Below are 18,371 nucleotides of genomic sequence, written 5' to 3'. Positions count from 1 at the left end.
AATCCCTGCAGGAAACTGAGTACCCTTAATTTACGCTCACTGAAAGTGCTTTTTCTTGCCACTGACAGGCTCGGATCATTACTTAAAGTTTCTAATAACATCATAGAAAGGATCCCTACAGAGATAGACCTTGTTAAATAGTAAGATTCTTGTTGTTTGTCCAGAAACAACACGGAAATTGCTATAACCAAACCTACAAGACTATTTAAATAAATAGTTATTTTAGCTTGTACAAACCCCAATTCCAATGAAGTTGGGATGTTGTGTAAAACGTAAATAAAAACAGAATACAATGAATCATTGTCATTGTATTGTATTCTGTTTTTATTTACGTTTTACACAACGTCCCAACTTCTTTGGAATTGGAGTTTGTATAAAATCAGCATATTTTCACATTTACCTGGGTCAGTTAAAGGGTCAGTGTGAAATTTTGGGTGATTTAGTGCCATATAGTGGTGAGGATTGTAGATTTCAATCATCTAAAACTTCTTCTGGCTAGACCTCCTTCAGTTTTCATTGCTCAGGAGGTTTTAAGGTCTTCTTCTCCAAAACAAACAGACTAGGTGATTTGAACAGGTAAAAACACTGAATAAAATGGTTTCATGCTACAAATCTGATTTTCCAACTCATCATAGATGGGCTTCTAACTACAGTGACCAATGTGAAAACACAAAGTGGGTAGGTATCAAGTATTAAGTGACAGGTTGGCAACTTTGGTGCTTGGTCTCTTTATGGAATTTGTTGACAAAAAAAAATAACAAACGTAAACTTATTCTTAAGGTTGCCATGAATAAGAGTGAAACAGGTGAAAAGTTACACTTACGGCAAAGTTGAGAAGAAATGTCTCCTCCAAATCATCTCCTTCATAGTCTAGAAGTTGTTGTAGACTCCTGCAGAAGAACAGACAGAGTTGATGTCTGGAAGAAAAGACACTGTTGGCTCATGGTTGTATCAGTGGGCGAAAAACACAAGCTAATAATGTTATTAGTGTGACGTAAAACAAACAAATAAAAACATGAAGGCCAATATCACCATCATTTAAAATGTTCACCACTCCATGAAGTAAGGAAATTATTAGTACCTTTCATATGAAAAATATCTTTCATGCATATTACCATCTTGCACCGCTGAGGACCTGATAGCTGTCATAATAATCTTCATTTCAGAAATATCTACAAGTCCGTGGGATCATATCTGTTTATTCTGCCTTATCAGACAGCTTGTGACATTCACCTGCAGATTTAAATCTGTCCCTGTTTGACTTTAAAATGAAAACCAGGGATCGGCTGTGCCTCTCACACAGCCGCATGGATCAAACCAACATTGTCTGTTAGATTAAAAGTGAAGTGGTAACATATTAGGTAATAACACCACAGGAAATGACTCAGAGGGCGGAGTGTGTTAGTTTTCCTGCAAACAACATGCTGGATATTTACCACCAGAAACACAGGAAACATGGAAAGAGGAAGTGTAGCTGGCAAGGGAAATGATAATAAGTGAAAGCAGATCAAATACCATCTCCTTTTAATTTGACCCCAACAACAAATAAAGTTAACCTCAAACAACTCAGAACTTGTGCATTTTAAACACACTTATGTGAACAATGTTTTACCTCTTTCTTGGCAGTGTGAGGTAGCCAGTGCGTTGACTTTAGTCTTATGAACTTGCTCAAACTTTTAAGACAGTCAAAATAAAAGTGTGTGACATAAAATCCTTCTGTAGATCATGTACTTTAAATTGGCGCTGTCTCCAATAGCAACAGTGTTTTCGCTTCAGACTAATCTCAACTGGACTCAATCAGGCACAAAGGAAGTGTTGGATTTCCTGTTCCAAATTCAATGAAAAGGCATTTCCCAATGGAAGCTAATTTCATTGCTACACACACACACACACACACACACGCACACACACACACACACACACACGCTTATGTAAGTGAGTGGCATAGTTGTATATGCATGTTTGAGCACAACAGGAGTTTGTGCATTTGCTTAACAATTAAATGCTATTTTGTTACACTCGTAGATTAACAGATAGCAAGAATTTCTCTTTGAGGCTTCTTTGGCTTAACTCATCGCATAAGACTGTGACACTGAACCTTTGCGTCAGTTGAAAGAGAGTATCAGTATAAAACTGCATTAAAATGTATTATTGTTTTTATATTATTGCCTTTTGTGTGCCGTTCACTGTTCACTTTGTTAAATAAAGAATTTTAGAAATAATTTACTTTCATTTTATTAAGTCAACAAGCAATATCTCTTTATTAAAGTAATATTGCTGTCACATTTTTCAACATTATTGCATATTTTCCTCATCATGCAACCCATAGCATCTACACTAACCTCTTATGGAGCACTCTGGTTGTTTTGAACAAACAAACACCTTTCTGTGTTTCCACACACACAGACCATGCTTCAACTGCCAGTAACTCCACACAGGACGCTGTTTATTCTGAACAACTGATGGTGTGGACACAATGCATAATCTAAAACCTGACGAGATGGATTTCTGTGTGATCTTGTGATCCTGTGATTCTTGTGTAATCTCATGGTACCACAAGAATCCAGCTGCCGTGCAAGGTCACTATTTGCTAATTCTTTAAAAAGAACAGAACTAATGCCATAGCAACTTCCCAGTTTCAGAGCATTAGGCCTGCCTCAAGGTATGGACACAATCAAGATTAACTGTTTGCATCAGGTGCAATGTCAAAGAAAAAACAAAGCTATCATCTGTGTGAATGTTGCACAGATAAAGTCAGTAAATTTAGTGCTGCTGTGCTGCTCTCCTCCTACAGGATGTTACCTAGCCTCGGTGGGTGAGAGCTCCTTGAAGTCCTCCAGCGTCGGCGGCACATCGAGCAATTTCTTGTAGAGAACCAGGGGAAAGTGGAGATCCACCACTGTGGAGTTGTAGATGGCCAGACCACAGATGATCCCGATCAGGTGAAACCAGTTCTGCTCAACAAAACACTGGAAACACACAGAGGAACATTATTTTACTGTTTACTGTTTTGTACCTGACTGACAACATTTATTATTCTACGGTAAAAATTGGTATTTTATGAGCATGCTTCACAAATTCAAGCCTATTAAAGCTTGATAATAACTATGACTTTGTTTTCAACCCTGCCCTTCAACAAAAACTTTAGCTGGACAACTACAACATTTTAGTAAAATATTTAATCCAAAACATGCTCAATAGCTTAGTAGTATTAGTACACATAAATATACGGCTTGAATTTGTAACGCTCTGTGTTTTAGACGTTTCACTGACTAAAAATTTTCCTCCACAAACTCTGTTCCTTAAGGTCTGGATAAAAAAAAAGGATTGAAGTAAGTGTAATAAATAAGAGGATATAAAAAAGCAGTTTCATCTTGCACAGACAGACAACAGGGTCATGAAGGGGTCGTGATCATTCAGTTTCATTTCTGGATCACAATCATGTGACTTATGTAACAGCAGTTCTTAGGTTCAGTGACATGTTACCTTATAGACTTGTCTGTTTTGTAAATCTGAATGTTCTCACTGACATAACACTGAGAAACAAGCTCTTGCTGGAAAATACAGCTGCAGGTCAAATAACGGCCAAAGCAAACGTTCTGGAGATCAGTTACAAGATTCTCTATAGTTTGTTGTGGTACCCGGTCCTGCCTCATGTCCCTAAGAGTCCCTGTTTGTGTATCTCACTGGCGAGCTCATTGCCCCTGCTTTACACTGCACTCATTCAGCGGTTACCGCTAATATTGGGACAGCATTGTGGCACAAGCACAACGCCCACCCTCCTGTGACAGTACGCTTTTTCAGCTCTGTTGCCGTTGTTTAGCACCGTTTATGGAGTTAATGCTGTTAGCTGCTGGCCGCCGGCTCAGCCAGCTCCATGTTTAGAACCGTGTCCGGACAACTTATATGCTCTTAATTTCGCACAGAGCTCCTTTAAACTCTATAAACACCTATCTGCATAAGAATGTAGAAGCTATATGCGGCAGGATTGGTGTCAGTTTGTAGTATGAGTATCAACCGGTCAGGTTTGAACGGCAGGTAAACAGTCGTCTGGACAGGTGGAAGACTTTGGCCAAAGTGCTGAGCCCACCAGCTTTGGTTTGATGACAAGTTAGCTTTATATTAGCTTTTTTCAAATTTAACCTCAATCATGTGCAGATATCTGCTCATAGAGATTAGCCGAAATGACCGACATATGGAAAAGGAAGTCTTGGCCGGGATATCTGCTGGCTACATCTGATCAGCCCGAAATACTGGCGCTTGCCACCAGAGGCTAATCAATGTCCAACCAATAACTGATGGTTTCTGAGATTTGAGCCTCTTGTATTTGCAATGTGTTTAAGAACTTTTTACATCCTTAGCATGTGCTTACAGTTTTAACTTACTTTGTCTGAGAACCACAGCAGGTTGGACTCTTTGTAATGAGTGAACATCCCATAAACAGGATCCATCAGCTCCTTTAACAGCAGCAGGAAGAACTCTTTAGTTACTCCACCTGCATCCACGGCCTCCTCACCATCAAAGATCACCTGGGGGGGGGGGGTGTTTTATTTGGTCAAAATTGCAGTTCCAAAGTGAACTTCAAAACTTAGGCCTTGCTCTCACCTTGAGCGGTTTCTTGAGGTCCACATCAGAGTACATGGTGAGCTCACGTAGTGTGTCACTTACTAAATGGTTCCTGCGCACATGGAGCACCAAGTAAGGGTTCCTAGCGAGGTGGGGTTCCAGCGTAAGCAGCATGAAGACGTTGTGTAGGTTTGCACCGCTTACTGCCATCTTTGTCACAGTTTGAGGTAGCAAAAAAGCAAGAGAGGAGACTTGAATTCAAATACATCATAAAAGATACATTTGTAGTGAGAACAATTCAAATGAAACCTCAGCGATCCAAATATATGAAAGCACAAGATCACATTAACAGCAGGTACCTGCATTTGCAGTTCAGCATCTGTTTGCAGCATGGTTGTCTTGGCTTGAGCGTTCAGAATGAACGGGTAGGCACATAGGTTCACTGAGGGAAAGTCACTCTGAAAGGAAGATCAGGAAATACTACTCTAATAACACTAAAAAAAGGGGAGTTAATAAACTGAATTTGTAATTTTAGATGTCACAGTACCTGTGAAGGGGAGGATGATCCCACTTTCTAGAATACAAAATGAGAGAAAGCAGAGTCATTTGACCTGACTTGAAATGGAAAAAAGTTGAAGAGCAGCATCTGTAATGAGATTAAGAAATCTCTCCGGGGCCCGAGGCGTTAGGGGCTTGTCTGTGATCTTAGGCGCTCATTGGGCAGCAAGAACTGACAAACAGCGACACACCCACATGCGGCTCTGGGTATAATTCCTTACTGTCTCTGCAGACATTGAGAATGACATGAGTTAAGAGTGAGTGTGTGTGCATGTGCATGTGTGTGTGTGTGTAGCCTCAGCAGATGTCAGGTAACAAGGAAGTGAAACATTGTTGGAGAATGTCAGTACTCACAATGTCAGCTTTACTCAGAAACCATTTGAGGTAGTCTTCCTGGATGTCCACCAGGCTGGTGATGTCAGGGATATAAAAGCGGTTGTACTCCACATGGTGGGCCTTTAAGTTTACCTGCGAATAGAACAAACACCTGCCTCAACTCCAGGAAATGTCAGGTGGACAGTAAAACCATTTCACCAGGAAAAACAAATGTCCTCTTCAGCCTGCACTGAGGGTCATGCAGAGTTTACATTTGCAGGAGCAGCAGGTGAGCATGTGTGGATACCTTGTGGAGTTTCTCCAGCAGCCTCAGTGTGGCGATAAAATAGTTCTGGTAGAACACCGGTACCAGCAATGTCTTGCCTCCTGTCAGCATGAACACAACAATGCTCTTGTACATGTCCACCATTCTGGTGAACACGCTGCCATCCACAAAACACCACCAGTTATCTGCAGGAGCAAAGAGAAAGGTTAAATTAAATTACTGAGAAAACACTTGGACAAACAAGACTACTACTACAACTGTAACAACATTGATCTGTCAGTGTTTTTGAACCTTTCTAAGTGTAAATATGTTTGTGTTCATATTCATACACGAACGCTGTTAGCATGAGCAATAAATGTGAAAAATCAGGATTCCTTATACTGTTTGTATACTGTATTTGCAGGTATCAACATGCTGATCAAACATGCCAGATGTACAGAGGTAAGAAATTCTCACCCTAGCTCTCTTCTTTCACTCTTCACACAATTTCCTCTTATTTTTCATGTGTATCTAATACAGCTCCATGAATGCCTTTGAGAAGTGGCTGTCATTGTGCCTGCTAATGCTGGGCACTGTTTCAAAAAATAAAGCACCAGTACCAATACCTGTGCCCTTAAAGTAATACTGATACCAATAGATTACTCATTTGTTAAGCCATAATGTGAATGAAGTTGCATGTAGTATAACCTTATAACCTTATAAACTTTTGAACTTTAGTTTCAGTAGCATCTCAGCCAACTGAACTGCCAACTCCGTCTGATACACTGTGCTTGACTTAACCATGCTAAAGATTGTGTGGGTTGTAGGTGCTGCTGGGGGATTTTGAGTTCTGGTAGGGAACGGATGTTGAAAGCCCACCAGCGCACATACACACACACACACACACACACACACACACACACACACACACACAGTGACAGGGTTAGTTGTTAGCATCACAAAGATAACATTACTTAATGGTTTTACAGGTTCAACAACAGATTTGAGCCATTTCAGTGTTGGCTTGAAATTGTTCGGACTGTTTAACGGCTCGGTTTTGGATGTTTGCCACTACTGATGTGTTAGGTGGTGCTTACTGGGCAGAGGGTGAACTGATCTGCACCAAGAGCAGCTCCAGAGAAGGGAGAGACAAAAAGTTTGCTGATCTGGCAGGGAGTCGGGACAGTCCCTGACAAACAAGTCACTGAAGGCAGGAATTGTTTAACAAGAGACTTTTCGATACTACTTGGTACTGGGTTATTCAGGTCGATACCTTACATTGAGTACCAATACTCAGCCCTAGTGCCCGCCAATATATCATTATCTGATACTCCTCAACAATAAAGAGGGTATGGGCCACACACCATAAAACTGTTGCTCTGCTAACATGAAAGGTTTTAATTTAAATATTCTTTGCAAGGTTAAACAGTGATGTTTAAATAAATACTAAGATGTTTAAAGACGGTCTTAAAGTTGGTGTTTTTTCGCTGTGTGGCCAGCTACAACCTGAACTTAAAGGCATAGTCAGTAACATTGTTCTTTGGGAGTTCGTAAACACAGCTTTCAAATTTGGCTTCTCCTCCTGGACGTGTCGCCACCAGAAGCGAACACACCCAGCCGGCCCAGCAGCACCTGCAGCATCACATTGGTGTGTGAGAAGTGGCAGTTTGCTGGCAGATATCAAACAGCTTGAAAGTATGCATGCAAGATGCAGCACTGGATTGTGTAATTTTGTGCATTTATGTTTGAAACTGTCCCTGACGATCAGTTTACAATGTCGAGCAGCGCTTGTCAGGCGCGTCTCAGCTTCGTGTCAGCTGCAGCACATCTAGAGAAACAGTGGCTGGACAATTTTTTACGTGGGACGCACGCGTTTGTCACCACCACACATGAACAGGAGCCCATACGTGATGATTGAGCAGGATTACTTTTTTATAGGTCTTCATTATTTTTTTAAGGAAAAAGTTCCTGACTATACCTTTAACCTCTGTGAGGAGGACTTACCAAATATCAATATCGTCCCCTCAAAAATCCATCAGGCTATATTACATATATTTCTTGAACCATTATCTCGGTTGCTGGCGTCAGATAGGTCATGATGTGTATGAGGATGCTGACATACTATAGATGACAAGTTGTGGTATGATGGAGCCACAGGTGTTGACATGACGTGATTTTCTTGGTTATTTTCTACCAAAGACGATTTCATTGGTATTTAAAAATGACTTGATTGGTATTTTAAAAAAAAACTTATAATGTGTGCATGCAAGTATGATACCCAATACTTTGCTGGGGTTGGTGTCTAGCCGCAGAATGGCCATGGCCAGGGGGATAGTGAGGCGGATGTAGTTCTTGGAGTCCATCAGGGCCGGGTACTCGGACAAGATGAGGTAGATCCTCATGGCCTCGACATCAGGAGGGGAGCGCGGCAGCTGAGGGATCAACAGACTCTCAAAACTCTTGGTGGCCTAGACAGAGGAGATGGACATAGAAAGAGGGAACATAGTTTTTTTTATTTCTACTTTTAACTACACCGATTTAAGGAGAAAAGTATTTGAACTGTACTTTATTATAATATGTTTGAAAGATACAAGTAAATAACTTAAAATTTACGGGATGTTTTTTATTTCCAAAACAGCTTAGATCAAAAATATCAGTCACTAAATTTTTGGGAGAGGCTTTTAGTGGTTTGAAATGTGGCCTCAGTCTCCACACAGATTATAACTCATGTTGAGGTGCATGAACCCCAAACCTATCATTACTGAGCTAATGTTAGAGGTTATGACTCAGTCTGCAGCAGAACTAGATGTACTTTCAAAACAAGCCCAATATTCACATATGAGTGTTTTCTTGTAACCACAAGGTTTGAGTTTTCACTTAATCGAATGTGAGTCTTACACTTTTAGTCATTACCTGCTCGAGGAGTCCAGAGAAGGCCGGTTTGCTGAGCGTCTCAAACAGCGTTCTGACAGAGTTGAGATCGATGCCCGGGATCTTTGGGTTGGTTTTGAAGTGGGTATCATCGCTGAGAAAGCAAACAAACACATGATTAAATGTCGACTATCTACGATGTCTCAGTGATCACTAACAGGATAATAATAGTTCAGAGCTCATTCGGGATCTTTGCAGTAAAGCCTCGATGTAAAAGGGACACATTAGTTTGGATTAAACACCAATGGTTAGGTGAACACACAGCCTTCAAGGTATTTAAGTCAATCCCCGAGCAGATTCCCTGTTCAGCCTGGAAGAGCTGAGGATAGTGAGTGCAAACTGATAAACACGGCTACACAAAGCCAACAAAACCCCTCTGCAACTATTTACAGTGTAAGCCTTCATAGTCTCATGGCACAGGTTTTATTTAGTCATAACACAAATACAGATCTGATCTCATGAGACTGTTTGTCAAACAAAAAACACTGATGCAGATAGTACACTGTGAGTGTGAGTGCTGAACCACTGCATTATGAACTCTGTGAGCTTAAAGAACCAGATAAGCAGCTACAGGGCCCAAATGTAACAACAATACAACAAATGCAAACAAGATACAACTCTTAGGTCCCTAACTAACTTTATGTACAATTATGTACACACTGTGCTTGTTTAATTGCATATTATATAGTTGTACGTATTTTCCTCTAAGCTATATTATCCTCTGTCCAAAAAAATCAAAACTTTTCAAGTCATTAATGCCAGTTTTTGTCCATTTCTTATTCAGTTATATTTGTCCAGTATTTTGCCGTTAACTTGATTTTGTTTTTATATGTAGGTGTAAACCTTCATACAGCAATAAAATTTAAAAATATCATTGTCAGATGAAATGCAATCATGTCGTATTAATCCCACTTACTGTTCCTTCCCTTCTAACACCGCAAGTGGCGGAGGAAGTACTCAGATCTCTCATGCAGCAAAACAAGTGGAAATATTCTGTCACAAGTAAAAGTAATTAAAATGTACTTAAAGTACAAAATGTAAAAGTCCTCATTATGCAGAATGGCCTTTATCAGAATAATGTATATTATATTGCTAGTTTATAATCACTGACCGATAATTCCTAATGAGTTTCACTAGTCTCAGCAGACAGTACAGTATGAGCTACTTCATGTTGTTTTCCACCCTGATGGCCTCCACAGTTCATCTCCTCGACACGATAAGTATCTGCTGATGAGTCTGAACTAAAAAGCCGACACACCTTCCCACAGAGTGATGTTCAGAGAAAATCAGTCAGTGACCCAACAGAGAGCATCTTTCCCAGCCCTGACAGTCATGATGTTTAAATGATGAGACATGGATCCTGTGAGGTCCCTGTTGGATCAGTTCCCAGGAGGCTAGCCTACATAGGAGTCTGACCAAATCAAGTGATCCTCAGCTAATTTTGTCAAAACATGTAGTGGAGGTACAGACCAGGTACAGGTAGACCGCTCAAAAATGAATGAAACATTTTTATATATGCTTTACTGAAAAGAATAAAAAAAATGACCAATGAGCACTGTGACAGGACATTACTATGTAAGGATTTTTTTCAGACTTTTCAGATTTTTATTGGATAGGACAGACCCTTTAGTAATTATGTAAACATGGTGTTTTTATACCTTTGGTCCAAGAAGCTGGCATTCCAACAAGCCGTAGAGGAGAGTTGAATTATGATGTCACTGTGCACAAAAACATTAAACAGAGTACAGAGACCATTAAAATAGAATATCTTTGACAAAATCAAGCCAAGTTATACCACCATTACTACTTGACATCTACGTGAGAGTACATATTTTGATATTCAGTACTATCTAATACATTTCAAAGAATAACTTTTTATTTGACTTACTTTGTGACACTGGAGTCTGTGCTGTACATCAGCTTTAACCTCCATGAATTTAATCTTTCATAATTGATTGGGGAGAGTGATTTACTGATATTAATTACTCTGAAGTCTTCTGGGGGGACAGAACTCTGCAGAGAGGAAGAGAAACAGAGACAAGATAACACAAACATTTGGAAGATTGTTTGCACTGGTACTTCAGCACATTTGGGCTTCGGTCTGGGTTGTGTCTCTTTCCTCTTGGAGATAAAATAAATAGGCCACGCCTGAAGTATAAATAGTTGCTGTCGAGGCTGAATGTATGGTATGTCTTTATCAGAGCACATTCCTGGCAATTTGGTGGATTTTTGAAGCACATAAGAGCTCCACATATGGCATAGCTCCTTTATGAGAACTGGGAAAAGCTTAAACATTAATGCCACCCTGTGGTGAAACACTGACACTGAGTAAATGCAAAGCATCAACATAAGAAAGGTTATCAGAAATAGTCTTAATTAGCGTTTTTCCTCTGTTGTAATTAATATTAGGTTATGTTTGCGTTGTTAGGAAAGGAAGGAAATAAATATGGACTTGAAGTACTCGATATGTCATTGCTCTTTACAGTTCGACTTAATGGGACTTTTGATTTTCATGCATGACACATTTCACCATGTTTTCTGATTAACTTACAGTATGTCTGCAGTAAAATCTTAAATGAGATGTTATATTGCAAATTATGATGCAGAAAAAGTCATTTTTATACTTATGCTTTGAATTCTAAGGGAGATTACAGCATTTAAGAGGAGACTATAGAAACATTTGCAGTCAACTGATGCAAATAAAACGATAGTAATTCAGCTAACAAGCTTCAGAAAAAGGAGTCACTAAAATCTAACTTTAATCACATACCTGTTCATTAGAATACATTAAGAAGCTATGGTCTCCTCCGCAGATGATTTTGGTCACTGTATATTGTTTTGATTCTAATAAGACAGGAAAGAAAAACAGCACATTAGCTGCAACAGTTAATCAAACAGTCACTTTGAGGAGTTGTATTTCTTGCTTGTTATTGTACAGTTAATCTTTTTAAACTGCATTTATAAATAATGTTTTACAAAATACCATGACCCTTGACTGTACTGCTGATATACATGGTTATGAAGGATAAAGGATAACATATTGTGGACGTACCCAGCAATGATAACATCTTATTTTTGTAAAATAGTTTTCATAGACATCTTGCAGCCTAAAAAAGATTCTCGTACAACCCACACCAGCTAAATTATATTATCAGGCAACACTTTCACATTACAAACTGAGCTCAGATTATTAGATTATTGCAGCAAATGCACCCTCACCCTCTTTCACCCTCAGTTATACACCTGCACATTAGCACCCAAAGTGACAGTTAAGTATTTGGAAGCTTATTTTACACTAACAGGACATTTCACTGTCATCTGTGAAAGCTGCAACAGGTTGTTATTAACTGATTATTAAACTTTATACCCTCAAACACATGGTCAGTGTCCATAAGTTTTGAAGTCTCCAAATGGACTTGGTCTTGTCAATGTCAGCTCTTCAAGAATATTTAATTTCTATCGCACTCTTAAAAGCAAACAGGTTTTGCACCAAAGTACCTCACAAAGACAGACATATATGTATACATATACAATATAAATATGTGTAAGACCAAACATAAGTTATGGAAATACGTACGAGTCAACTAGAAACAAGTTAAAACCCAAATTAAACCCAGGGAATCAGTTAAAAACAGGTTAAACTCAACTAAAAGCCAGAGAATAAAAGAGGATCTTAATGTGCATCTTAAAGCATCAACAGACTCAGTCTTGCTAATGACCTCCTGCAGGTTATTCTTATTTCTATGGATAAAGTGGCAATGAAATTTTCACCTAGCCATCTTACCTTTCATGTTGCAAATAATAAATGATACATGCAAAAAATAATGAAATTACACACACACACACACACACACACACACACACACACACACATATATATATATATACACACACACTAACTATAAGAGTCGGTCGTCTGCTCACCTGTTCGATGGAAATTCCCAGTAAAGAAACTGGCTTTGACTGGATATGGGCTCCTAGCATCCCCCATTATTCCTGAGCCCAGCTGGCCATGGCTGTTACAACCAAATGCATACACCACACCAGTGGAAGGCACAAATGCCAACGTGTGGTGCCTGACAAAAAGATAAAAGCAAGATTTAGGATGCAGAGGGTCTAAGCCAGCTTATATGCACTGAATTCATTAGTTACAGTCTGAGGTAAACCAATTCAATGACACTGCAAAAATTTGTGATCTTTTAATCTTTTGTTTTTTCTTGATACTGTTATAAAGGTGTTCTGTTTTGACACAGTGTGAGCTTCAAAAAGATATAACCGTATTGAGTTGCATCAGACTGTATGGGTGCATCAAATAAAATGGTCTTGGTTTAATTACAAGAGACAGTACCTCCCACAGGTGATCTGGGACACCTCAGTGCCCATGAGCTCCAGCACTCTTCTGGGTAAAAGTTCATTATTGGTGGAGCCATGGCCCAGCTGACCCCACGAGCCTTCACCAAATGTAAACAAACCACCATCCTGCCAGAGACACAACACAAAATTGTTTTCTTTTTTTTGTTTGAGACAGATTCTTGGTACAGTAATGCACTTAGTCAAAGTAAAACAGACAAAAAAAATCTCCAGGACTTCACTTAAAGCACATGTGTTCAGCTTGTGTCAAGGTGCTGGATTAAGATTAGTAAGACTTAGGCTGTCTGGCCGAAATAAGATTTAGATTTTTTTCTTTACTAGTCACATGTATCAAGTTGTGTCTTGATACATGAACATGAGTTGTCATTCAGCAAGAATGTTCCTCATATACCAAATATCTGAAAAGCTGGCCGAGCAGCGTCTAACCAAACTGGACTATTTAACATTTGGTGCCCTGCTATCAGCAGAGTCCTGCATCATGTACGGTGGCCCACAAAAAAGGTGATTTATGGGTGGTATTTTGTCATAATTTTAATTTGGGGTTCGATTCTGGCTGGAGAAAGAAGATGATGGTTCAATTTTGGGTATTTGATGATAAATATATTAAAATAATATCAAAGGAATAATAATTCAATTTAATGTTTTAATCCTGCTATACTTTTTATGGTGGCTCTGTCTCCTGGTCCAGCAGGAACTCTGTTTAATGTTTTTGTGCACAGTGACATCATAATTCAACTCTTCCCTACGGCTTGTTGGAACGCCAGCTTCTCGGACCAAAGGTATAAAAACAGCATGTTTACATAGTAACTAAAGGGACAACCAGTAGCTCACCTGGTAGAGCGGGCACTCCATGTACAAGTCTGTCCTATCCAATAAAAAACTGAAAAGTCTAAAAAAAAATCTTAACATAGTAACTAATGCAGAGATGCTTCGGTCAGGTGTGTTACTAACAGGTATGTTACCTGTGGAGATGTGTGGCTCAGTATTATAAGAAAAAGCAAAGAATATTCTCTCAAATTACTGTAATTTTTAAATTCACTTTAGATGTGATGACGTGCAGTATTGCACATTTTGATTTCGATTCAGGAGCAGGCTTTAAAAATGAGACCAGTGCAGGACTCTGCTGAAAAGCACTGGTGGAAGTTTATCTGTCTTTGTACCTTTGTGAGGGCTGCCGTATGTTCGTCTCCACAGCTGATGTGAACAACTTTTTGAGATCTCAAGAATTTTATGTGGCATGGGACAGCACGATCTGAGGAAGGACAATAAACAAGGCACAAAAGGTCAGACTGTTTGATGAATTAACAATGACAGGAAAAACCTAGGGGAACATGGTAACTAGTACTGTAGTGGAAATGAATCTGTGACTCTGTTGACCAATAGGTTTGTACATTTCTGATGTATGAATACGTAATGCTTCCGAGAAACATACACACTTCTTTATCCAGTGTCACAACAATGCTGTAAGTCCTTTGTGTGATCTTAAATCTACACAGTAATAACAATAATACATCCTTTCTCTCTATTAAATGGCAGTGTCTTGCTTCTGTCCGTGCAGCTTATTATCTACCTTGTTTATCATTGAGACCCAGTTGTCCAGCTCTGTTCTTGCCCCAACCAAATACAGCTCCAGACAAGGAGAGAGCGAAGCTGTGGTCTCCCCCAGCGGTTATCTGTGCCAAAGGAATACCAGCCAGAGACTTGAGGGGGTGAGGGAACAGCTTGCTGGGCTCTCCTTTCCCGAGACCGAGCTGCCCGCTGGTGTTTTGGCCCCATGTGAACAGCTGACCGTCTGGGAGGGAAAGAGACAGAGAAGCAAAATAGGTAAATATATAACATTTGTTTGGTACTGTGAAAATATGTAGTTGTTTAAATGTGTTGCACCCACAAATCACAGCAGACTACGGGCAGACATATTTAAAAATATCAGAGATTTATTCTTAAAGGATATATATATTTTTTTAATTATTAGCTGTCCCTCAGTTGCCTTTCTGCCTCCAACGGCCAACTCATCAGGCCTAAATTAATAACGACCCAAGCATATAAAAATCACAGCATTGTATAAAATCGTAATAAAAAAATCTAATTATTATAATCATAAAATGAAGTATTAACAGATTTCAATTCCAATATATCAAAATGTATTGAAACATTCTTCTATCTAAAATTCTTCTGATTAGTACATAATGCACAACATGCATCTGCATTATCTCTTGGGGACCCCCTCTCTCTATCCAAACTGTCTCTCTGCATCACTGTCTTCTGATGCCAAAAAAAGATCTTAAAGAAATAGCAAATGTGGGGAAAGGTGGTTGTAAAACCCTTAACTTCTTTTACAAAACAGAAGACAATGGCTGTGACCTAAATTTATATTTACATGTACTGTGCCCTACATTTACTTTTCACCATTTTATTTCAGTGTCAGTATTCTCAGTAAACTGAGCTTTGGTCTCAACAGCGGATATAATTTCTTTTAATGTGTTCATATATCGTAGCCTGACCTCTCAGTCTCAGCTTTTTTTCAAATTCCTGTGGGCGTCTGTCACCTGGCACAGACAGGTACAACAACAAATCAGAACAATAAAGCATGTGTCGTAGCACTTAGAGACATGTGCAAGTTAGGGCGTTGCTTGGTCCGCTTTCAACCAGGAAAAAATGATTGCCTTGTCACAAGCTTTCTCAAATTACAGCTAAACAGTACAGTAAAATATGTTTGTGAAACAATTTGCCCAAGAAATGAAACGTGAGCTCCTAAGCTCCCCAGCCGGGGCATGTAGCAAAGGGCCATGGCCGGAATCGCACCCGCGACTGCTGTGGCGAGGACACTGCCTTTGTACATGGGTCGCCCACTCTATCCACTGAACCACCAGGGACCTAATTTGAGATGCAGTTTAAACTACAAGTCTAACCTGGATATGGACAGAGTTTGGACAAACTAGATCTGAACAGTGCTGTTGTGCTATGAAGAGATTGTGACTTTCAAACCTCTAGAAAGTGCGATGCAGTGCTGATTCCCACACATTATTTGAGAGATCCGGTGGTCACACAGCCTTTTGACCAACCTAGGGGAGAAAAACCAAAACATTTTTTAATCAAACTAAAAACATATAAACATCTGTCTGAGGCTACTCATTGCTCGCTCTATTGAATTGCAAATTACATCAAAGCAACAGCTGTTAGGAGGACAAGGTTGAAGTTTGGAGATTTTCCAGGAGTAAGTGGACCTCGCTTTTCTGGTTGAAATTAGTTGGTTTATAGTTTTGTGAAAATATATAAGATAAGATTAAAAAAAGCAAAAAAATGTGATTATGTGCAAAAAAAGATCAAAACAAAATATTACAAAAATACATAATATACATGAAGACATAGCCCATAATACTCTCTGACCTAAAATGTAAGGCCAGCCTTAAGAAACTACTCCACAAATTATACTTGTGTTTTATGTAATGATTCCATGGGACCAGCATGATTAAAAGTGTGGTTATTTTGAAACTATGGCTTTCCACAGGTTGAACCCAGTCCTAATGTTAATATTCAAACCTCCAATCTCTTCAACGTCATTTTCCTATAGTGTTATTTATCTTGTCAGGCTAAAAGCTTGAATTACTCTACAGTGTGTGACTGAGTCACCTTGGGATCCGAACAGCCGCCTCTGCAGTCCCTAGGCCGAGCTGGCCCCCTTCACCAGCTCCCCACGCAAACACTTGACCCTGCTCATTCACCGCCATTGAATGGGCCCGACCACACGACACCATTGTTATTGTCTGAGTGTCCAGAGCTCCAACAAGCTCTGTGGAGAGGAGGAAGACCGTCAGACATGAGCAGTTTCATGACAAAAACGCAGATCAAAGCATGTAGTGTGTAGAGAGAGAATGTACAGTAAATAACATTTTGCTTAAAAACCAAACCACCCTTCCTTTCAGTCAGCAAGCTACAGAATCCAGATGGTATTTAATTTTATTTTAAGATCTGCTGAAACAGAGAGCACTCATTATGCCCCCATGGACCCAACCCATGTGAGGCATTTAGCGTGGGCATATTATCTCATCTTTTGGACTGCTCAAACTTAGATAGAATCTGGACACAGGGCTAGGCTTGTCTGTGCAATATTTTGTACCACGCCATATAAAATAGAGAAATAGAGCAGGAGACATATGTAAGGAGGACAAACTGTGGTGCAGACAATCAGAAACTGTGCAGTTGGTTTAATTTCCTGCTATAGAACCGGTTTATCAAAGAAGGTTAGAAATGTTACAGTTGCTTAGAAAAAAATAACAAATACGTACTAATCCTGATGCTGTGGCTTCAATCGAGACTGTACAATAGTATGATTTCAAAACATTTAATCATCAATCTACATTTGTTCATGAAATATTAAGGGATATATATTCAAATAATATGGGTGGCACGCTGGTGTCTTGCTTAGCACTATCGCCTCACAGCAAGAGGGACCCCGGTTGGATCCCGGATTGGAACAAGGTTCAGTCCGTGGGCGGGGACCCTTTTGTGTGGAGTTTGCATGTTCTCCCCGTGCCTGTGTGGGTTCTCTCCGGGTTCTCCGGCTTCCTCCCACATTCCAAAGACATGCAGGTCAGGTTGATTGGTGACTCTAAATAGCCCTTAGGTGTGACTATGAGCGTGAAAGGTTGTCTGTCTATATGTGTCAGCCCTGCGATAGTCTGGCGACCTGTCCAGGGTGTACCCCGCCTTCCGCCCAATGACAGCTGGGATTGGCTCCAGCCCCCTGGTGACCCTTGTGAGGACGAGCCGTTACGGACAATGAATGAATATTCAAATATTTCAAAATATCCGAGAAAAGCCTAAAACATTATTGTGTATAGTGAGTAGTGCTTATAAAAGGAGTGGGACATAACCTAAGCAGCTTTTATCCAACATATTTTTTTACGTTGTAAAAACCTTGGGTTGAATAGATCTATTTTATTTGCTCAAGTTCCAGTGATTCCTGCATTTATTCATTGTTGTTACAGCTTCACCCACATGCCTATACAAAGTAACACAAACTTCCACCCACATGATACCAACACAGACCAACCACTGTCTGCAATCGCTTCATAAGCCATGAGAGCTTCAATCCTCCGAGAAATGGTTATGTGGTTAGTAATCGTGCAATCTGATGTTGCCTGTAGAACCCACTAAAAAATGGAGTCACCCCATACTGATACTCTGCACAGTTTGCTTTGCATTTAAACCAACTTGGTGTATAATACAACCCTATAAAATCCATAAATTAAAACAAGAGAAACCTGCAAAGATCTGTAAAAGAACAATTCACTGCATTTTCGGAGAGCTTCTTCAGTCTAAACTAAGAGAATCATAATATTGGAACCTCAATATTATGAGATAT

At 39.7% G+C, this 18,371-nt stretch overlaps 1 protein-coding gene across 1 annotated transcript in view; it reads right to left on the bottom strand.

Moving 5' to 3' along the window:
- Positions 1–18,371, bottom strand: part of herc3 (HECT and RLD domain containing E3 ubiquitin protein ligase 3) — a 29,201-nt gene that overhangs the window by 7,265 nt on the left and 3,565 nt on the right. The window contains exons 3-21 of the mRNA XM_042484877.1: positions 16,637–16,796; positions 15,992–16,068; positions 14,577–14,798; positions 14,167–14,258; positions 12,984–13,114; positions 12,560–12,711; positions 11,406–11,479; positions 10,524–10,648; positions 10,294–10,353; positions 8,618–8,729; positions 7,983–8,172; positions 5,747–5,910; positions 5,479–5,592; positions 5,114–5,140; positions 4,926–5,024; positions 4,606–4,776; positions 4,386–4,529; positions 2,803–2,969; positions 824–890 (exon numbers count right to left, since the gene is read on the bottom strand). Of these exons, the coding sequence (XP_042340811.1) occupies positions 824–890; positions 2,803–2,969; positions 4,386–4,529; positions 4,606–4,776; positions 4,926–5,024; positions 5,114–5,140; positions 5,479–5,592; positions 5,747–5,910; positions 7,983–8,172; positions 8,618–8,729; positions 10,294–10,353; positions 10,524–10,648; positions 11,406–11,479; positions 12,560–12,711; positions 12,984–13,114; positions 14,167–14,258; positions 14,577–14,798; positions 15,992–16,068; positions 16,637–16,796 (2,348 nt within the window). The remainder of the gene's footprint in view (positions 1–823; positions 891–2,802; positions 2,970–4,385; positions 4,530–4,605; positions 4,777–4,925; positions 5,025–5,113; positions 5,141–5,478; positions 5,593–5,746; positions 5,911–7,982; positions 8,173–8,617; positions 8,730–10,293; positions 10,354–10,523; positions 10,649–11,405; positions 11,480–12,559; positions 12,712–12,983; positions 13,115–14,166; positions 14,259–14,576; positions 14,799–15,991; positions 16,069–16,636; positions 16,797–18,371) is intronic.

Source organism: Plectropomus leopardus, chromosome 4, assembly GCF_008729295.1.
Source record: "Plectropomus leopardus isolate mb chromosome 4, YSFRI_Pleo_2.0, whole genome shotgun sequence".
Lineage (NCBI taxonomy): Eukaryota > Metazoa > Chordata > Actinopteri > Perciformes > Serranidae > Plectropomus > Plectropomus leopardus.
This window is presented reverse-complemented; position numbering and strand designations above follow the sequence as displayed.